This window comes from Oxyura jamaicensis, chromosome 1 (assembly GCF_011077185.1).
Source record: "Oxyura jamaicensis isolate SHBP4307 breed ruddy duck chromosome 1, BPBGC_Ojam_1.0, whole genome shotgun sequence".
Classification (NCBI taxonomy): domain Eukaryota; kingdom Metazoa; phylum Chordata; class Aves; order Anseriformes; family Anatidae; genus Oxyura; species Oxyura jamaicensis.
In genome coordinates, this window is record NC_048893.1 from 190,478,375 (window position 1) to 190,500,214 (window position 21,840).

Genomic DNA, 21,840 nt, shown 5'->3' on the forward strand with positions numbered 1-21,840 from the left:
GAGAGGTGTTAGTCTACCCAACACGCAGTCTTTCCCCTATCAGCACCAATTATTTCATCACTTCAAATATTCTAGGTCTTATTTAAGAGCCACAAAGTTAAAGCATATTTAGGAAAAGAAACAGGGAAAATGCATGAACAGATGAAGACAAATGAATTCGGCAATGAGGAGTTATGCAATTAGCAAAGAATAAGGGGAAAGCATACATCATTCACTCTTGCAATCATGAAAACCAGCAAAATTAATTTAAGAGGTGACACTGTTAGAGTGATAGTTAATTGTGTAGTATACACTTGGCACGGACTCCATTCTACGTAATGTCTTTTGCATAAACATTTTGTTAACAAAAGCTTTTAAACAACAGCTTTGCAAATGTGGATAGGGCAGCATAAACTGGAAAAGACATTTGTAAGTAGTCTGGTTTCTTGTCTGGTTTTGCAGTCCTCTGCTGTGCCACTGCTTCCTATTCCTCTTGCTATCTATTAGTCCATGCCTCCAAGCACTGCACCTGCCCAGATGGCGTGTCCCAAAAGAGTCAGTTAACCAGGTATGTGTCAGCAATCGTGAAAACCATGCAGAGCTGGATAGCCTCCCTCTAACAATTCCTGCTTCCTTCTAGCAAAAGCTGGTATGCACTGCCTGCCATCCCATACTCAGGTCAACGTGACTCATCTTCTGCTTTAGCAGTACTTCTGGCCTTTTTAAAATGCAAAAAGGCCTTTGAAAACACTCCCTGTAACTCTTTGTTGGGAGCTTAATACCCTTGATGAAACCAAGATAAATCATTTTTATTTTGTCAATTTAGGTCAGCTTCAAATAACACATGGATGGCTGAGAAGTGAGAGAATGTCAATGGGCAACACTGGGATTCACTAGGAAACAAAAGAAACACGTTAAATCTTAGTGAAAATGATGTGCATAAAAGTGTATCTTAAGTTAAAATAAGCACATGAAATTTAAAGCCATAAAACTGAAATGTATCAACAATACAACACATCTGAATCTTGCTTTAAACTCCACAACATTTTTCAAGACCCAACAATAACTGCACTCTAGTTCATTCCCTAACAAAAGTTGCAAGTCAGCAGCTTAATACAATACCATCACACTTAACCATCATATACAAATTTATGTCATTTCCTTTTTTTTCCCTAATGACACATGGGAAAAAAGTGCTCAATAATACTTCCAGCTTCACTAGCACCAGAGATGATGCCAGCAAAATCTAAAAGTGGACTTGTTTTTAATGCTGCCTTCCATGCTTTCTAGGAAACATCACAAATCTGACACACAGCTTTATATCGATGTACGTACAGACTGACCACCAGATAAAATGGAGAAAAAATAACTAAAGGACACTGAGGTAGCTTTCAAAACCAGTACCTATTTAGCACCATAAATGCTTATATTTTATGCAGGTAGGAGCAAATATCAAACAAGAACAAATGATTCAGAGAACAGTGAGAGACTGGCCAAGTGTCTTTGCAGATTCTTCCAAGAACAGAGGAGTTTGCAGAATGTCCCTCATAAGTTGGTAGGAAATAAGCCTGGGGCAACAGAACAAGAATGTGAGAGCGGTACTTCATAAAATAAAAATGGACCAAAAAAAAAAATGAAATGATGAACACAGAGCACATTCCAGGTCTGCAGAACTACCAAGAAAGCAGCACAGAGATAACAGAAAGGTAACTCAGAAGGCAGAACTGAGCAGACAGGGCAGGGTGTGGGGCAGTATCTGGTTCCAAGACAGGGCTCTTCATTCAGTGCTGAGAACAAGCTGCAGATATGAAATAAGCATGAATACCCAGAGGAGCCTCGCACATAGGCAGCTGTGTATTAAGCTGATCTGACTAGCAAATACCTCAATATCAGTGGCAGACAAATAAGAAATCTTCCAGTCTTATCACAACTAAGTAGTCTGCATAACATCCAAGAATAACACCATCAGTTCCCTCAACATTATTTGCCTCTTTCTTTTTCCATTGTATACTGGAAGACAAGGAATCTGTTACCCAGTTATGTAGCCAATTTTATGATTTATGCACAAGTTGGCTGACATTAGGTGAGATGCTGAAACCGGATGCTAAATGCAGGAAAATACTGGAGGCAGGGAGAAGTCAAGTCACTCAATCTTGTAACTAAGACAGGTATGCATCCTTAGGATGGTTCACAGATAATTCACGATGAGAATAATTAAGTGAACAGATGCTTGCTGTTTTCAAATTCCTTGGATGTAACAACAGCCAAAAGTACTTATTTATATGCAGTAAATATGGAAGTCAACTTTTGCTTCAAATACCTTTGCCTTGGACATTTCCAGAATTAGAATAAGTATGTCCTCATTCAATCAAGAAGAGTATATTACATGGCTTACTACAGAAGATGAAGCTGAGCAATTGTTTCACCTTTCCAGGAGGCACTTAAGTACCAAAGCCTTCATACCTAACACTGAGTATTACTACAGGCTACTGCAGTATCATGGCAGAGAAAAACTAGCACAGACAACATTCAGAACCAGAAAACCTGACCAAAGATAGATAACAACTTTGTGTCCAAGTTAGGTGGACAAAAACCTCAAGAATGAAGAGAAGGTTGGGTGAGATGTAAGATGTTAGACTAGATGAGCTCCTTGAGTGCTTTCCAACTTATCTGATGCTATGATTAAGAAAATCTCAGAGATCTAGTTGAGTTGAGATACATTTCTCAGTGTTCATTCATATAAGAGATATTTCATGAAAGACAAGCTTCAAGAATGCTGGTGTGAGAAATTTAGCAACAAAAGCCATTATTCTTCCCTCAAGTGCATATTTATTATCAGAACGCAGAACACTCTAAACTTTGTGATTTTTTTTCACATGGGAATGTATCTGTCAACAAGGAGTTGACTGAAGAAGTGTTATTTCTTTGCAGATTTTCCAGATTCACTAGGTTGACCTGACCAGATGTGCATAATAGGACTTCAATAATAGCACCATTAGAGAAGACAGACAACATTTGATCCTGTAGCGTAAGGCCTCAAGAAACATTTAGAAAACGATTCAGAAAACTCCTTGTTTCACATGGACACTACATTATTGAAGTGGCAAACAAAGGCACAGAAAACACATCCAAGTTATGTGACATGAATAAGCTAACATAACAGAACTAAAAGTTGGCACGGTTGCATATTTTACTATCAGACTACTCAAAAGACAGCTTGGCTCATCAACTGCAGACTGATCAGTCAGGTGAGTGAGTATACATGGGATCCTGGTATGAAGCCACTTTAAATGTAACCGGAATTCCGATTTTTGCTTAAGTCCTTTCAGTGGTTCCCCGCCCAAACCCCAAAAAACGAGTGATCAATACACGTTTGCAAGTTATCAATAAGGTCCCTTGAGCTTTTGTAGCTTTTAGTTCGTCAAGCCAGAATTTCACTAAGTTCAAGAAATCTGATCTTTTTGAGTTACGTATAAAACCGATTCCAAAGACTCCCATTCCCAAAGACTCCCATTCACTGCATATTTTTAAGTTGGCAACAGGAAGGAGTAGTTACTGTAGAAGAGGGAGCAACAATATGATAGGGTTTCAGGCATACCAGGAAACACAGAATACAGTTTTGGCATTTAGTAAGAAAAGCATCCCTTCTGAATGACTTAATTGTAGCAGAAGATAAGGTGTTTCCAACTGGTGTGAAGGAGTGTGCTTCTCTGCTTATTTCCTTCTATACCAGCAACCTTCAGTCATTTTTTTCTTCTTTTTCATAACAGGATCTAATATTAATCAATGAGAGCATTATGTGGTTAATGCTCTGTAAAAGGATAAAATAGTTGGATAATGATCGCATATCAGGTTTGGTTTTAGAGCTCCACTTATACTGCCGAACAAGAAAGATTTATTTTTTTGTTTGTTTGTATTGTTTGTTTGTTTTAAGTCTGAGCTTCTTATTTTGAAGATGATCTTCTCGTAAGAACTAGTAATGTACAAATTCTGCAGTACACCTCAGAATGCAATAGTATACCAGTACTCATGACTTCCACACACAGGACATTTTCTTCTATTCTGGTTTTCTTGCAGAGTGCATAATACTGTTTTTCTTAGAAATACAAAGTACAATACAAGCCAATACAAATATTGTCCTAAGAACCAGTAGATTAAGAATAATGTTAGCAATAGCAAGCAAGAAGCTCTCTGAATGCATCCATAAATCCACCCTTTCAGGGATTCATTCCATATTCAACTTCTTAAGCATTCAAAAGAAGTCCACATTCAGCTGTTGATCGCGCTACAGTTTTGAACATTTTCATTTGCTCTGAACTTCGAAGTCTTTTAGGAATTGTTGTTTCCAATAAAGAAAAATGTATCTGTGCAGGAGCCTGCTAGTATCAAAAAGGAGTAATTATATATTATAACCCCACAGCAATTATTTTGTTAGTCTGATCTATTAAATAGATATTACACTGCACACGCTTAAAAGTCATAAATATTTTAAGTGAATTTTTATTAACTGATTTACAGATATCCTTCTTTAAGATCATACCTGTTTAAGCAAACTGGTAAGAACATCCATATGAGCAGTATTTAAAGTCACAAACTACTACCTTCAAAATAATGGGAGGTTTCTTTAAAAGAAAATAAACATCTTGACATCAGGACTGGAACAGCAGTATCATCAAGAATGCTGAATAGGAAGGTTGTTTCATGTGTCAATGCAGAAAAACGTGCAATGAATTCCTCATTTGCTTTTAAATATTGATATAAAGTTGTGGTAATGCTGCACTCAAAAACAACTTTAGGGTTGTGATCAGAGAAGTGGTTCAAAAACATGTATGGCAGAGCTTGTTTTTTTTTTTTTTCTTAGAATGCCTTTATGTAGCAAAGTTCCTCTGCTAGCCTAATGCTTTCATGTTTCTAATTATGCTGAAACATCAGTTAAGAGCCTACCTGATGTTTTGGAGAATTTGCTGTGCTGGGATTGATATTCCGCAATGCCTAAGAGTAAAAATAAGATGGATAAAAATTACTTTAGCTGCATGGTTTGCCTATGCAGGCTGTCTTATAAACACCATCTTGTAGTATCAAGCCCCCAAGACAGGCCAGATCAGACAGGATAAAGGAGTTAAGAAACTATGAAAATCATGACACAGTGAAACAAAATAGATTTACCAAGGATGAGTATTTGACAGAAAAGCTGGATAACCAGGGAGAACAACATGAAGGGAATTGGCTGTCACCTGGTCCAAAGTTAGTCAGGTTTTCAATGACAACTGAGGTAAGAAGAAAATTAGAAGACCTACCTAGAAGCATGCTAGCACAGGGTAAAATGTTTGTTGGTGGATTAATAGCAAAGCAAGAACAGCAGAGGCCCAGATGCTTAAGCATAGAGAGTCCTGATGGCATCTTTGCCATGTATTCTTACCTAGAGTACTATAAAAAGTAACAGCTTTAAAGATGACCCATCTGATACCAAGAGATGCTGAAGATTCCTACAAAAACAAGCTTTGACTACAAAAGAGATAACACAAGTCAGATTCCAGGACAGAATACTGTAGGTGATGAAGAAAGAGAAGAGCTGTCTTTGAGGACTTTAAGATGTTATCCTCTCCTGATACAAGGCCCATCACCCAAAGTGAAAAGGGAACAGGGTAAGATTTTAAAAGGTTTTCCTCAAATGAAAGATTAGTGCTTTCTTCAACAGTGTCAAAAAAAAAAAAAAAAGACACACCAAAGAATATCTAAAGTATCTAGCACAGATGGCAGTCACCTTTTCTAAAACATTCAGATGGAAAAGTGGAAGCAGAAGGCTTAAACAAAGTGAAGTCAAGCCCGAATTCAGGATCCAGAGATTCCAACATCCAACACTACACTTTGACATTCTCTATGGCAATACTTATACAGTAGAAAAGCACTAAAAGGAATAGTTTGCAGCTTAACTGTGAAGTTTGAAATTCCTCATTGTAAGAAAAACCACAGGTTCAAAATGCAGCATGAGTGATTCAGTTATTCCATGCTCCCCTCCACTGCTAAACAGATGAGATTTTAGCAACAAGCTGTCTCCTCAATGTATCTTATATAAACTGTAAAAGTGCCTTGGAATCCTACAGACATGTTATGAAAGTGAAAGACTTTCCTCCACTTAAGAGGGAGAACTAAAACAACTGTAGGAACCAGCTTCTTCTTTTTGCATGTCTCAGAACTCAGTGAGTATGAAATACATTCTCAAGAGGAATCTCCAATCAGATCAACAGTCCATGATGTCATCCTAATAGCAGAAACCTGCTCTCAGAAAGTTTTGTTAGGGAGGGAGGAAAGCAAAATCCTTCAGTGTGATAAGTCAGATGCTTTCACTACCAAGCTGACACCAATAACGGCATGACTTCAGACCTTTTTAAATCTCAAAACTTTTTGTACTGTAACTGGTCTTTAAGGCTCACTGAAACATCAACTTAGCCAAAACAAAACAAAATGTAACATAACATACAAAAGAAATAGTGGAAGTAGGTGTCTAACCTGTGGCCTCACCTGCCGAAGCAGTTCTTGATGCTTCAGTCTCAGCCTTTCCTTCTCCATCTGTAGCTGCTGAAGTCTCATCTGTTGCTGCTGATTGGAGCTACTCCCACCCATCACACCACCTTGGGGACTCTGAGGAGCCAGAGGGGGTGGCTGTTTCACTGGAGCACTTTGGCTGATTCTCTGATTCATGGCTAAGGAACCAAAACAATAAGCATTTAAAAATAAAATTCAAACAGATACAGAACAAGCATTGTCCCAAGACAACACACATTAAAATATTACAAGTTCCAACAACACAAAACATGCAACTATACTGATTATCAGTGTGAAGTGTATGCTTATATGTATTGTTCCTGTGAAATTAATGCAACCTTCTCATGTTTTAGAGCACATACGTGTTCTAAAAGCTTCTGAAAACAGAGTTAAACATACAAGTAGGTGAACGTTTTCAAAGTGGTGGTGAAATAATTCAATTTTAATGTTCTCTCTTCTTTACAAACTATTCTCAATTCAAAAACAAATAATACAAAATCACTTGTTCACATGAAATCTTAGAATTGCGAAATTTGAGAAGACAGGATGACAAAACAGATTATCACACTTATATCCATCTACATTTGATTACAGGCTACCAGTCTTCCTGATGCGGTGCAGCTCATCTGACAATCATTCACATCCTTGTCACAAGTTTTGAGTATTATAGGCTCCAGTTAGGGCATCTTGATACACAAAATTAGAGCTGGTACGGAAATGGCAGATGAATTACACAGCCACACGTACTACCATTTGCACAGGAAACATTTTACTAATGCTTTGTTTTCCTCTTCCCTACAAAGGCTATGTGGTACACCATGCTTGTGTGACTAATATATGAGAGCCAATCTCCCCTTCCCCAGGAAAGCAACATCTAACAATTTGGTTTTATAAAATAATGCATCTACTTGACAGACCTGCTCCCCCCACAACCTGTTCCCCTCAAGAGACCAGTATGGTGAAAGTCAGAGGCACTGGAGTTCCCATAGAGGAGCAAAAGGCCGGGAAAGGCTGATATATAATAAGGGCACAATTTCCAGAGACTTTCACTTTTGGAATTAGCTCCAATTCTTGCTTAGAACAGCCTGAATCTGTTAACATTCACAATATGCTGCACAATGCATTTGTTGAAGCAGTAATGGGAGAGGTAGGATTTTTTATTTTCTGGGAATGAGGATTATGGTTTATGAGAACTAAGAAAAAAAAGGAGTGAGCTTCTATTTAGGATGACAGGCTGCTTTGGTGCAAAGAAAACCATCTGGTGTCTTAGTTTGAATTAATGTTTTCATCACATGAAAAGGATTCCTGGAACACTAACACTTAACTATTTTAAGAAAGAAGCATTATCTCAAAGAATTGGTATCACCTTTTCTCTGAAAAGCCCTTCAGTCTGCACTGTCTTTTGAGTGTTCAGCTTAAGGTATAGAAGTGCCTTTGTTTTGTTTAAGTCTAAATACATTTATTTCATAATAACAATAACAATAGTTGTTGCTTCACAGCTTGTCTTTCCATCAAGAGGTAACACATGAGGAAATGCTGTATTTCTTGCTATACTGAGAACAGAAGAGACAAGAAAAAAATTCAAGAACAGTTAGTCAACTCTCTAGTTTACCCTTTTTACTATTCCATATGGCGCTCATGTCCAGCACTGAGCCAATATTTTAATGGAATGGTGTAACACACTTTCATGGGTCAAGTAAAAAGAAAATGAAGTGTTGAATAGCTTGAAATAATGTTTCATACATATGATCACAAACAAGACATAACTTCCTGTAAGGTAAGGGAATACATGAAGAAGGAATAGAAACCGGATCAAAGTGCAAGTAGAAAATACACAGTGAACACAAAAGAGCTGGGTATTCAGCTATAACCTGCAAGTCCCATCCTGACTCAGTGAAGAAGAAAAGAGCAGGGAAAAACTGAAGATGCTGTGGATAAAGCTTAAAATAAAGCGGGTGTTGTTGTGAGATTTCCAGCATCTGAACTGTGTTCAGCTCTGGGCCCCCCCCGCACAAGAAGGATGTGGAAGTATTAGAATGAGTCCAGAGGAGGCCACAAAGATGATCAGAGGGCAGGAGCACCTCTCCTCTGAAGGCAGGCTGGGGGAGCTGGAGTTGTTCAGCCTGGAGAAGAGACGGCTCTGGGGAGACCTTACAGTGGCCTTCCAGTACCTAAAGGGGCCTACAGGAAAGCTGGGGAGGGACTCTTTGTCAGGGGGTGTAGGGAGAGGACTAGGGGGAATGGATTTAAACTACAAGAGAGTGGATTTAGATTAGATATAAGGAAGACATTTTCTATGAGGGTGGTGAGGCCTGGAACAGGTTGCCGAGAGAAGCTGTGGATGCCCCATCCCTGGAGGTGTTCAAGGCTGGGCTGGTTGGGGCCTTGGCCAGCCTGATCTAGTGGGTGTCATCCCTGCCTATGGCAGGGGGTTTTGAATTAGATGATCTTTAAGGTCCCTTCCAACCCAAACCATTCTGTGATTCTATGATTCAGGAAGAAGTGACCAGGAACAGCCAACCACCCGGCTGTGCAATGTGGGCTATGAACTCTAATCCAGCAACAGGACAGCTTGTTCCTCTGCCGCACAGGACACAAAAGGTTCACATGCCCCAAAACATCAGAAATTGCTAAACAAAGGTGTTTTTTTTTTATTATTATTTATTTATTTTTTTTCTTCCTACCCTCTTTCACCTTGAAAAGAGACAATGAAGGGGCCAAGGGGCCAGTAGGGGACAATATCTATCTCCTGCTTCTAGCTAATTCTGTAACTCAGGCAGAAGTCTGTGCTGCGCTTCAGAAGTTCCAGGATTCAGACCCTGTTATTAAACAAGATGGAAGGTCAATTACTGTTGAAAATAAAGAGGGACAAAGGTTAGAAGATTACGACTACCTACAAAAAAAGGTAATTTAAGTTGAAAGCAAACTACCTAGCTTGTAAAAATTAAGTACCTAAAAGTTGAAGAACGTCAATTTTCATTTGGTTAAAAAGGCCACCTTTATGGTCTAGTCTCCCATTACATAATCCTGGTTTCCAAAGTCCCCGCCTCATACAATTCACAGGCAAGTCATGTTACAAATAACCTCACATACATTCAACAGTTTGTGACCTCAGTCAAACACAAGTGTGGATTATTGACATCCCTTCAACATGTTTAAAATTTGTTTTTCCTGCATGCAACGTACAAGTACTACTTCCATCAGTCTCTTTTCCACTAATATGCAACTCTGGGAATTGTTTTCCTCTCATGTCAAATTTTTCACAATTTATATACCTGTATCTTCCTGATAGTTGCTTGTATTACACCTGCTCACCCTGATCAAAGTTTGCTCCATTTCTCCTATCTGTTGACTTTGCAATTTAAACCGTAAGAAATCACGTTTGTCTGACGCTTTTCATTCTATTCCATCATCCTAGATCCCTGAAATACCTTGTAATTATTTTTTTTTCTAACTAGAAATGTATTTAAAAAGGAATATAACAAACTACTGATACATCAGTGTATATTATTAATATTCACCAATAAATATTTGGGGAAAATTATGTGATTTGGTAACTCTTCAGAAACAGAACCTAAGATCTAGTTTCAATTTTTTTGTTCAGGTACTCACTAAAAATATTTTCCAAGCATTTTACTGTTTGAAGAATGCCAGAATAAAAGACTTCAAAATTGGCAAGATTCTCTCAACAGATCATAAAGGTATTTTTATGTAATGGGAGTATTTTACCTATGAAATTAAAGTTTGGAGATTAAAAAAGACTTAATAAAACTCAACCAGCAAATACATCCACGTGAAGACCCAGTGGAAGAAGAAAACACTACTAAGATCTGCAATCTTGACTGATTACACAGTTATGCAATCTTCAAGGTAAACAAAGAAGAATGTAGTTTTCTACCATTTCCTATACCATTTCTACCATTCCCTTTTAATTAAAAAAGGGAAAAAAACATCTTGTTTCAAGTGACATGGAAAAACAGAGGCTTTTAAGTTGTTTTGTGTGCACGCACGTTTGTGTTTTCTGTTTAAATCTCAATTCTCCATCCATTACTCACTAGGGACATGACTATAGAAATTTGCACTCTAGAGAATATGCTTATCAGTGAAATCTCATATATGCACATTTTATTTTTTCACACCTCACAGGTTTGTCATGATCCAGACACACACAACTCTTTTTAAATACCTTGAATTCAAAGGCAAAGTTATCTATAAGAGTTAGGACTTATCAGTTTTCTGATGCATCCTGTTCCTTACCTTCCACGGGTATGGAAAGCATTTAAATAAGGGGCTCTGCACCCACACAGTGAAGGCTGCAAAGACCTCACAGGCAGAGGAGGAACAAACAAGTCTTTGTTTCTAGAAGAGGGGGATTGGAGAGAGGAGGAGGAGGGGCAGACAAGTTAAAAAACACGGGCAACTTAAGACAACAAAAAAGATCGTGCAATCCTATAATATGACTTAGATTCAAAATCTGCAGAATGCAGTCAATCCTAATAGCTGTAATATGTTTTTGAGAACAGTTTAAGAATTAGTGGTCTTCAAATGTTATACATTAAGCGTTCTACTACCTAAACTCAACAGCAGAAAGCCTGTTCTGTACTGTAGCAGATAATACTTGACAGTTACTGAAAGGAGTTTAGACCACTGACTATAACATTAATGGAAAAAAAAACAGAGAAACAATTACCAGGCATTGGTGCTAGAGAGAAAAGGCCAGCATATTGGTAACAACTTCAACATAAAAGGCTAATTCTCTCTCAAGATCCTATGCCAATTTAAATCACGTCCCAGGACACAGACAGTTTGCAGCGACACAGTACCTTTCTCCATGCAGGATCACATGCAAACACTGCTGTAGAGCACCCTTGCTGGTTACGAGACACAGCTGAATGTCTGAGGGTCTCCCTTTTGTTTTTATCATTTCACTCCTGAAAACCAAAGCTAATTTCCATCTCCAAATGTGAAGACATTTATTTAAAAAAAAAAACAAAAGCACTCAGTATCTGGACAAACTGTAACTTAACAGTCAGAATCAATATTTTGTTGAAGGAACTGAAGAAAAGAGCACTTTTCCCCTTCAGCTGTACTTGGAAGTTAGACAGTTCTTTGTGGATCTCTTTGGCTATGGCTCGGCTTTTTAACGATGCTAGTTTGTACCACTGCAACAGAAGCAAAAATCCTCTGATCAAACTGAAAAGAGCTGCGAAGAAAGTTACCAGCAGGATCTGAAAGAATGCGTCTCGGAAGTAATTAAAGCTTGTTCCAAGTGCCTTTTTAGAGAGACTTGGTACAACAATTTCTTGGCTTATCAGGATACAAGCCATGTTTCTGAACTGCATTCCTATATTACTTCAAGGAAATCCCAGTTGGTGTTTCCTAATGCAGCTGTTATAATGCAACCTAAAAATCCACAAAATAAAATATTCTATTGTTTTAAATTCAGATTAATCTGAGAATTCAGGAGCTAAAAGTGAGGTGGGGAACCCTACATCTTTGCTGCAGTAAACATGCAAGGAAATCTTATCATCATAGTTAAAAAGAAATATTCACATACTTCGGAGCTAGATTCTTGGTTAAAACGATGTATCTGATGAAAACACTATTACAGAAGCATGATCAAACTGTGGATTGATTACTCTGCATTTATTATTTCTACTCAAATAAAATCAGTATTTTTCCATTTGTTCTTTTATCGCTATGGTTCCCACTGATTAAAATACTATGAGTTATAGGTTGTTTTCCTTTGATAAAGCTGCCATTGCTTTTTTGAGTCTTCTTGTATCCTAAAATGCAGAGGTGCCACAGCTTGATTGATTGACCACCATTAAGACCCTACAGCATCTCCAGACTCCATACCTGTCAACTGAAGATCTGTCAAAATATATTTCAAAGCTGGCCTGCATTTTAGACCAAAGTTTAGTTGGCAGAGAGCTACACATAAAGGTATGTTCCCTCGTCACAAAACACTTCCTGAGTTAATTAGGCCAAAATGTAAGCTTTTGTATAATTTCATTTTTTTTTTCCATTTTTTTTTTTTTTTTTTTTTTTTTTTTTAACGCACTTTTCCTTCAATTCATTTTGTTCACTTTTTGAGGTTCACATACCTGGTGTAAAAGCATGCACACTTTTTTTTTTTTTTTAATCTCCACTATAAATCCCTTGGAAATCATTAAACGGGAGTTACACAGCCTGGCAAAAACTGTTATAAAAAAAAAAAAATCAGTGTTCTATCAAGAAGCAGCGTAAAACTACATTCTGTATAAAAAACTGAAATCATGTTTCAACACGACTGAATTGAAGGAGGGAAAGAAGAAAGCTAAGGCTTCTTTGACTTTTAGATTATGTATGATTAGATTTGGAGTATATAATTACTGTGTGTATATATATTTAGATTATAGATAAACGATGTGTTCAAAATGATGCACCTTCAATTTCTAACACAGCACATTCATTAACAGAGAAAAACTGCAGTGCTAGAAGAACATGGTGGCAAAGATGGCCTTATTAGGAGTACAGATTTCTTTTACTGTCAGAGCTGTTCTAGCTATGTTCATCCAAAACAGTGGAGGTATACTTTAACTACCGATATGAAGATAACCATTACCAACAAATCTTTCTCAAACTGGTTTAAGTAATTCTGAAAAAGAGCAAGTGTAAACTCATGTAAGCCTACTGTCCCAAGAAATCTTCCATAAAAGGTTTTATTTTTCTTTTTTTTATTAATACAGTAAATATTCTACATAAAGTAGTTCACACAGTACTTGTGGGCAGATTTAATGATTTTTTTCAATGAACTCTATTCAGTAAAGAGGTCTAAATACATACTGCTTTTGAACAAAACAAGATTTCTGATAGATAATGAACAACTAATAAGCATTTAATGTCACTACCATTTTATAAGGGCAGCATCTCAAAAACAATGGGATGCTCACCAGTGAAATTTTGTCTGGCTTGCAGATTCACAATGAACTTACTTTGGCAGAAGCCACTGGTTCAGTGAAAATTGATGTTGCTCAGTATGTACACATTCTGACAGTCGTACCAAAATAAGTAAGTCTATTCCCCATCCTAAGTGATCCCTGAAATTGTTCTTCAGGAAAGACAGAAGCAGGAAAGTGAAAAATCTAGTAACAGACCTCTCAGATGAGTCAAATCCATTTTGTTTTGTTTTAGTGACAGAGCACGTAAAAGATATAACATTGAATTTGCAGATCAAAACCAACTGTTGCTCATGTTCTGCTTTTGCACAAAAATGGAAGGTGGATCTGGAACTTGCAAAATCTGTAAGGCCACTGTGACTAGGCAGAAGGCCTGGGCTTCTTTGTGACCAGATAAAAACAAAAAGAAAAAAAGTTCTCCAGACCAGAATTCTAGCTCTGTCTTGTCCACAAATCTGCCTCAGTGAGGCTACTACAAACTAATATGAAGAAACACTTATTAAACTATGCATTAGACAGGTAAGTGATAAGAAAACACTACAGAATACCTCCTTTTAATCTCCTTCAATAGTCCTGCACACACCCTTTTTGTTGTTTTAAAGGTATAATGTTCTTGCATTATGAAAGAAGGAAACAAAGTCCTGATGTGTATTCTCTGTACTTCAACTGTCATGATTACTCCTTTTCCTACTTGTGTAGTTTAAGCAGCTACTGTACATCAAGCCCCTGTGGCACTTTCCATAATGATGTCTTGCCATCCCTTCCTCCTCATCCAAAATTCATACAGACCTTCATAAAAATTTTAACATGATCCGTAAGTGGGAGCAATAAAAATAACGTTGTGGCAATGATTTCAATCTGAGGTCACATCTCTTGCTTCATATCCCATTTGGCAGTTCCAACATATGAAAGAACAAAAGGAAAAAGTCTGGGATATATAACATTAGTCTGATCGCTAATAACAAGCCTCTAAAACTGAAGTTTGGAATAAAATAAGAAAACAAACAGTAATGTGTTTTATTCCAATTCCTGCAGACAGGTTTGCCTAACTTCTCTAATGGAGTACTACATTCAAATGCAAGGTTTATATTAACCCAATAAAGACAGAAACTAAATGCCAGTTTCCAGTATTTTCCCACTTCAAGTTCAAAGGCAAATTATTTCTACTTGTGTTTCAAAAACCAGCCCTGCCATCTGCAAACTGAACTAACAGTTAAAATTCCTTTAGCAGTATTTGATACGAAAGCCAACTCTCGGAAACCTGTAGCAATAAAGTTGAATAATTCCAAACTTCAAGTGGTTCTAGGAAATTTAGTTTTATAGAAAAAGCAGATGTTCTTCTACTTCAGTAGCTCTGGCCACTCAGAGTGCTTAGCTGACCTGCTTTGCACCAAGACAGTCTTTGACTATCAAGAAAGCATATCAATGCTCTTTGGAAGGCCTACAAAAAACATCAGGATCTGTGAAGAATGAACAATGCACAGTAGCAGAAGCTAGTAAAAGACAAAACATCACAAAACACAAGCTCGACCTGACTATTTCTCTTAAAGATGTAACCTTAAAAACAGTAACTTGAAGCCCTTTCCTATGAGGCCTGCAGAGGCACTGCGAAAGGCTGGACAGCATGTTTGTACCAGATGCTCCGCTAGCACAAAGAATCCTGCTGACACAGGCCTAAGGAAGCCCCTTTCCCAACCCCCATCCTTTGATACCATCTAATCTTCTAAAATTTGTCTGTACTTGGCATGAGAAGACCCTCCTTTCATATTTCGTCCTCTCCTAGATTTAAACTTTGTCAATTCTCCTAACTCACAACTATTCTAATGCCAAATACGTAGCCTTGGAGGATCAACATCTGAGAGAGCCAAGGAGACTTCTGTGCCGTTTAAGCAGTGTAGCCAAAGACTTTGGGCCCACTTCAAAGGTGTTAGATCTGGGTCTTCAATCGAAGCTGTTATCTTCAACTTGGAGCACTCCAATTTTAGACTCAGTCTACCTCACAGCACCGTATTCTGACAAACTCTTATCTGATGCATTTGTCTTAAAGGCCTGCTTCAAGAAAGAATCCATATAAACAGAAAATAAAAAGGTGCTGTTGAAAGGCATGAACACAATACCCAAATTCCCTTTACCAAACAAGTCAGTAGGTACGTCTGCCTAAAACAGTTTCTTTAACCTGATCCTCCTTCCCCCCTCTTTTCCAGCCACGTTAATGGAAGATTCCAAGCACTACTTTTAGAAAAGTATATGCATACCTACTGGAGAAAAGAAAGATGAATACAAAGCTGCCAGCTGATGAGCAAAACACAGAGAAATAAGGGCTGTCTCCTTGGAAGCTGGGAATTCAAAAGCAGTAAAGGCAAAGCCTCTTCAAACCTTCTGTTTTTGAATACTGAAATAGAGGAGTATGTTTGCACATACCATTCAACAGTTTTACTGTTTTCAGTGGTTCTTCAGATCAGTCAGAGGGGTACTACTGAGGAAGAAATGAACTTCTTAATTTTCAATTAATGTTAGTATTGTAATGATCGAAGACTTGACTATTACAAAGAAGAATCCACCTAGGTTTTCCCTTCAGAAAGTATCAGTAGACAAAAAATAGTGAAACCCAAACCCTTGTATTAAAACACAGTGACAGAAAATAAATATGGTGATCTGGGGGGCGGGGATTGGAGTGGGGATTTTCAACCTGCATTAAGCACTGAAAGGTAAATGTCTGAGTCATTTGTGGTCTATTTAGGGTCACAGCACTTATTAGTTGAGGATCTCTATATGATAAATAAATGCAAGGCTCACTAAGTTAGCTCTGTCAAACTGATTTTTTCTTCTTTGCTGGAGTGGTTTATGAAGGTCACAAGTGAGAAAGCATCAGGAAAAAGATTCAGTATTTTCTTGGCTTGAGTGACAAAAACATAAACCACAATACGATGTGTACAACTTCAGATTTCAAGGAAAACTCCTTCAAGCTCAACAGCAGCTAGCAGCTTGTCTCTATTTGCCGTCACTCTAGATCAGAAGAGCTCACATGCTTTTTTTTTTTTTTTTCCTTCTTCTTCTTTCCTGCCCCTTTCAGTTACACTTGAGCTCTTTGACTGAAAAGGTCTGGAACAGATTAAAAGTCCGACCACAAAATAAAGAGCCTTGGCATATACTCAAGCCTGTCTGGGATACACATACACAGTGGGCCCAAAAAGGGAAGCTATGCAGCGAGAAACCCTTATGCAGTGTTTTGGACATTTCTAACTTCTTTCAGTGTAACTGCACAGCCTTCACATTCGATGGAGGTTCAGTATGCACAAGACAAGTAGCTTTTACCCCTACGGTTAGAGTGCACTATTTACAAAGGAGCAGAACATAGTTCTGAGAAGTAAGATTCACCTCACTCATGACCTTTGCCAATTAAAGCCTTCCCCCCACACTCCTTTTTAATTCTAGCTGGTATATCCAGCTCATCATCCGAAACTGCACAGTAATGCAAAGAAGAGCAAAATGCGTATCTTGCAAGATTACTTAAGTGAATGTAATTGACCTGCCCATTTTAAATGCAAAAGGTAACATTGATTTGCAAAATGACTGCTTCCTTTTCAGCCTTATTCACATGATTATGTAATTGTGAGTTGCGAATTACCCACACACTCCTCCTGCAACACGCAAACAGGTCCACAACTCTGCTGTTAAAGCCAGCATGGACGCTTGCCAAAGCTGACAACCTTCAATATACGCCCCACCTTTGTGCTCAAGTTGCACAGTGGTTCGACCTGTCTACAAACTGGAGAGCAGTTTATAAACAAAGTGTGACAATCTAATGATTTCCATAAGAGCAAACGGATGTTTAATGTGAGCGCTCAAGCCTACAAAACAAAAAAGCTGAAATTTCTAACAGTCATTTCAGAAAAGCAAAACAGAACAGTGACTGTTGAGTTGTGCAGCTCTGTGTTTATATGGCATTCATGGAGTTAATGCCTCTCCCAAAAGGGGCCCACAGTTGTTGTTAGGTCAACCCCTGTAAAGCTTCAAAGGCTTTGTATCCCCTCAGCCTGACCTACTCAGTGATCTGCACACTGTTTTCATTTAGTTGCACTGAGTCCAAAACTAAAGCTTGAAAACCACAATGATTTTTTTTTTTTTTTACCCCTACTGTTCCTTCCATGTCTCTGGAAAAGTTAACTGAAATCCAAAGGAGTTGAAAATAGTAAGTTGCTGGGAAAACAAATCGAGCGCAAATTAATGCATCTAATAAAGCTCACATATACAGAGACCATGACTTTAAAGAAAAAATGAAGTTGTAATACCACCTTAAATACATCGGAACAATCCCTTGGACCATCTAGTAAACCAGTCTCGTAACATTATTGCTATTTGTATTCATCAGTGCCAATACTTTATTGAAGTGCTTGCAGCTCTGCTTTTCATATAGATCAAAGAATTGCAAAAAGCTGATACCAGTTCTGTTTTGTTACATATTTAGATCTACACCTTGTGATGCCTAATTTACGTTACTATTTCTATTTTCAATAATAATAGTCTGCTTAATATTCTTTACCTCACACAAAGGAGATTAAAGTAGAAACGACACATCTAAACATTTCTCTCTGTATTGTTTAAAACAAAGTTTCATCATGATCATCACTGTGACAAGCTGGAATTATAAGCTGGTATATGTTTCAAGTGTATTTAAATAGCACAAATTATTTGACAATGCCCTCCCTTAGGGTAGTGCAAAGGAAAATAAGTAGTTATTTGGGAATTAAAAGATTCTTCTGTTGTAGAGAATTGCAAGTTTAAGGGAAGAGTGAACATGGCTGGGACTGTCTTTAGATGAATCATTTCTGAAGGCCACTGAGTTTGGGAACGGTATGGATCATATGGCAAAGTCCCAACACCAAACGTTAGAAACTTTGGTGACATATTTCTACAGGATGTATGCTAATCCTTTTTTATATTTTATTTTTAAAATAAGGATTTAAATAAGGTCTATGTTTCAAATCAAAAATCTATTTTAATTATACTATAAAGAGTTTTCAAACTATGCCTGCATAATTAAAGCTAAGTGAACTGAAGCGAATCAAAAATTCTGAAGCGAGATGAACTTTTACCAAAGCGTGGGTCAAGCCTTGGGTCTAGCCAAGATGTTGTCTTGTTCTTATGGTTTATGTAGTAAATTTCTCCATCCTGGGTCATAGCTTGTTCCCATCCATCGGGGAGTGGGCCTGCAATATAGAAGGAAGGAGTTCATGGCGGGCTCTTGTTTGCTCCAGCTGAAATTGATCTAAAAAAAATTCCAACATTTTACATATATAACAGTACATGAAACAAAAGAGTTTCAGGCTCATGTCTAACATTTCTGGGATAAGGACAACGAAATGGAGGGTGGGAAATCAAAGCACAGAAAGCACTATAATTTTGATTTAGGATTTGGAGTTTTATTTTATAATTTGTTTGCATCCTTTCATATGCTTTTGACACTATATTTTGCTATAGCATTATAGTACAAAACCAGCAATAAGTCAAGCCTGCCAGAATGAAACCAGCATGAGCACCAGAAAAAAAAGAACAAGCGCAGATATTTTACCTTTCATTGGAAAGTTTAGCTAGTGATTAAGGCCCAGCAGCAGCAGCGGCAAGATAATAGTGACACGATTCTGAAATACTATTTCCCTAATCCTTCACAAACAGTTAAAGAAGTGACAAGACTTATTTGCACTTTCTTCACACTGTAACTTGCTGTAAAAGTGTTAAAGGCTTAAGCAAGCACAAGCACAAATTGGAAGAACAGGACGCAAAAAAGCAACGCAAAGGTAAGAAAACACCAGAAGCAGACAGAGACAAAGCGCTATGGCCAGAAGTGCTACACCTCTATGCGCAGGAAGGCACATTCAGGGAAACCTACATTTAGGAAATGGTAAAAGGAGTTGTGTGACGGTGTTTTGGAGTCCAAAGCTAATGTCTGAACACAGCGGTGTTTCCCGTATGTTCCAACCAGTAACTTTGGAGGAAGTAACCTTTCAGCGCTCTACAGTTCAGAAAACTCTCATTCCCACCTCTGTATGATCATGAATATTCATCTATATTTTGCTTAGACCAAAAACTATTCTCTCAATTATGTTCACCCCATGCTATTTAGCAGACGCTTTACGAGTGTATGTTTTAGGATATATAGATATGGACTTCTGAAATTAGATACAGGAAAATCTTGCCTCCATTTCCTTAGATTTAAATACAATCTCAAAATGACATAGCAAAAGATCCACTGCAAATGTTAAGAATATAAAAGAAATTAGAACAAGACCTGCTCCAGGAAACCAAATACCACCTCTTCCCACAGTTCCTCAGCGTGATACAGTAACACACTAGCAAAAGCCATCCCTCTGCTAGACTCAGACTAACAGACCACTCTGCATAGGATACATTATCCACAAAGACTGTAATTTCACACAGATTCAGACATACTCCCAGAAATTAAAATATATGCCTGAAATATATACTATATCCACATTCAAAGTGCATTAGCTCTTTGTCTGTTGTATTGTGCTACTGCTGAAGATTTTCATTGTTTAAAGCCTTGGAAGGGCGGAGAATAGATTTTTTTGCTTAATCTCAAAAGATGTTCCTGGAGGAATGTCAGAGAGTAAAATCATCATTCAATTGCATTTCAGTAATATCCCAAGGCATAAGTAACCAGGACAAGAATTTCTTACTGTAGTCTTTAGCCCAAGAAATCCTCTACAAACTATATTTCTAACTCCCTCATTTTGGCCCCAAAAGCTATGCCTTTCTTCAGCAAACCCTTTATTCCACTATCAGAGCTACATGCTGCCAAATGAGGAAAACCAGTGATCTAGGCACTGGGTTTTCCTTTCTTACCCTTAATGGTCACAAGCTTTAAATGCTGCACACAAGTAACACCACTACCTCAGTTTTTATCAGAGGACAGTGGACAGAACAGCAAGAAAGAGTGACAACACTGGAAAACATTCAAAAATCTTACCACATCCACAGTTAACAGGACTTCTATGCAGAACTCAAAGCTCGAGCGCAAAGAACCCTGTACTTAGTTACTATACCCCAAAAAGCAACCAAGCTAATCAGATGCTATTTTATAACATGGGTACATGCCCCATATCATCCAACTGTAAAATCTGATGAACTGAAAACCTTCCTTGACTGCTAAGCCAACACCCTAGCCATGTGGGCAGACCTTCTAACCCCTGTTTGCCCAAGAGTCCTTCCTTCAAAGCCACACATCCCTAGAAGATGAAACTCAGCAAGAATATCTCTTTTGAACTGCAAAGCCAAAAACCAGCTGGCTCTATGAAAAAAACAAAACTACCCTTGGGGTGTCAGTCCTCTTGAACATTGAGTAATGTATATTCTGGTCTGGCATGTTTCTTTGTAGAAAGAAAGGATAAAATGCCTTTGAAGAAGGGTGCCAGGAGCTGATCAGTCCACCTACTTACTGAAAAAAATCTGCTTATTAGATTCAATGATCTGATGAGTATTAGCTTGGCCAAGGTTCTCTTTCTAAATAAAACACACAGCTGCAGACAGGACAGTAAAGGTCTGTCTGCTCATCTGGCTGTCAGAGTAGCCAGTGGTCTTTGTTAAGTGCCATCAAAGCTGCAGAAATAGGTTTCTCCTAAAAGCATTTGAAATTACGCACTATGTTGCTTCCTTCTCTAGCCAGTAAAGCACTTGTGTTCTGCTGACATCCCTAAACGTTGAAATGGTAGATTAAAAATTGATTTGTACTGCTTTCTATCATTTCTGTAATTCCTATTTAGTTTTGTGAGCAGTTACAAACCCAAAGACTTTCAAGTCTGATTGCACTCCTGTGCAATTACGTCTCCACATTTCCTCCAAAGGCTCAATAGGAACAGAATTCCCAGAATTGGCTTGTTTTAGGTGACTTAAGTTATATAAGCTCAGTAATGCTGATCTTCAGACCTTTTCACTAAAATTTCAGTAATTCCTGTAGCCCATATAATACAACAGCCATTCTGGGTCTAACCAGAAATCTTTCTAGCACAGGCACTTAGCCTGGGTGGATGGACAGCCCTTATTAAATCACTGAATGATAAGTGACTGAAAGGAGACTGTTTACTGTCAGACTCCTAAATCACATCTAAATCCAGAAAGTATAGTGACTGTGAATCCCTTGGCCTGCAGGTACCTCAGGTGACTTCCTCAGTCAGATTCTGTCTATTTACTAGGAGCCAAGGTATCTGTCTTTCAGATACTTTTCCATTTCTCCTCTTTAACTTTCATTAACATTTAGCACCCACGATATCCTTGTAGCATGATCTCCTACTAGCTCTGTTTGATGCCTCCTAGGTCAATCAAATACAACCACAAAATTCCATTAAATTATTTGCAC

The 21,840-nt window shown here is 38.0% G+C and overlaps 1 protein-coding gene across 8 annotated transcripts in view; it reads right to left on the minus strand.

Moving 5' to 3' along the window:
• Positions 1 to 21,840, minus strand: part of YAP1 (Yes1 associated transcriptional regulator) — an 88,327-nt gene that overhangs the window by 13,476 nt on the left and 53,011 nt on the right. The window contains exons 4-6 of one of the 8 annotated variants that reach the window (XM_035328009.1): positions 18,563 to 18,676; positions 6,490 to 6,683; positions 4,924 to 4,971 (exon numbers count right to left, since the gene is read on the minus strand). In XM_035328009.1, coding sequence (XP_035183900.1) covers positions 4,924 to 4,971; positions 6,490 to 6,683; positions 18,563 to 18,676 — 356 coding nt within the window. The remainder of the gene's footprint in view (positions 1 to 4,923; positions 4,972 to 6,489; positions 6,684 to 18,562; positions 18,677 to 21,840) is intronic. The other 7 variants (XM_035328017.1, XM_035328040.1, XM_035328046.1 and 4 more) reach the window with 7 other exon arrangements.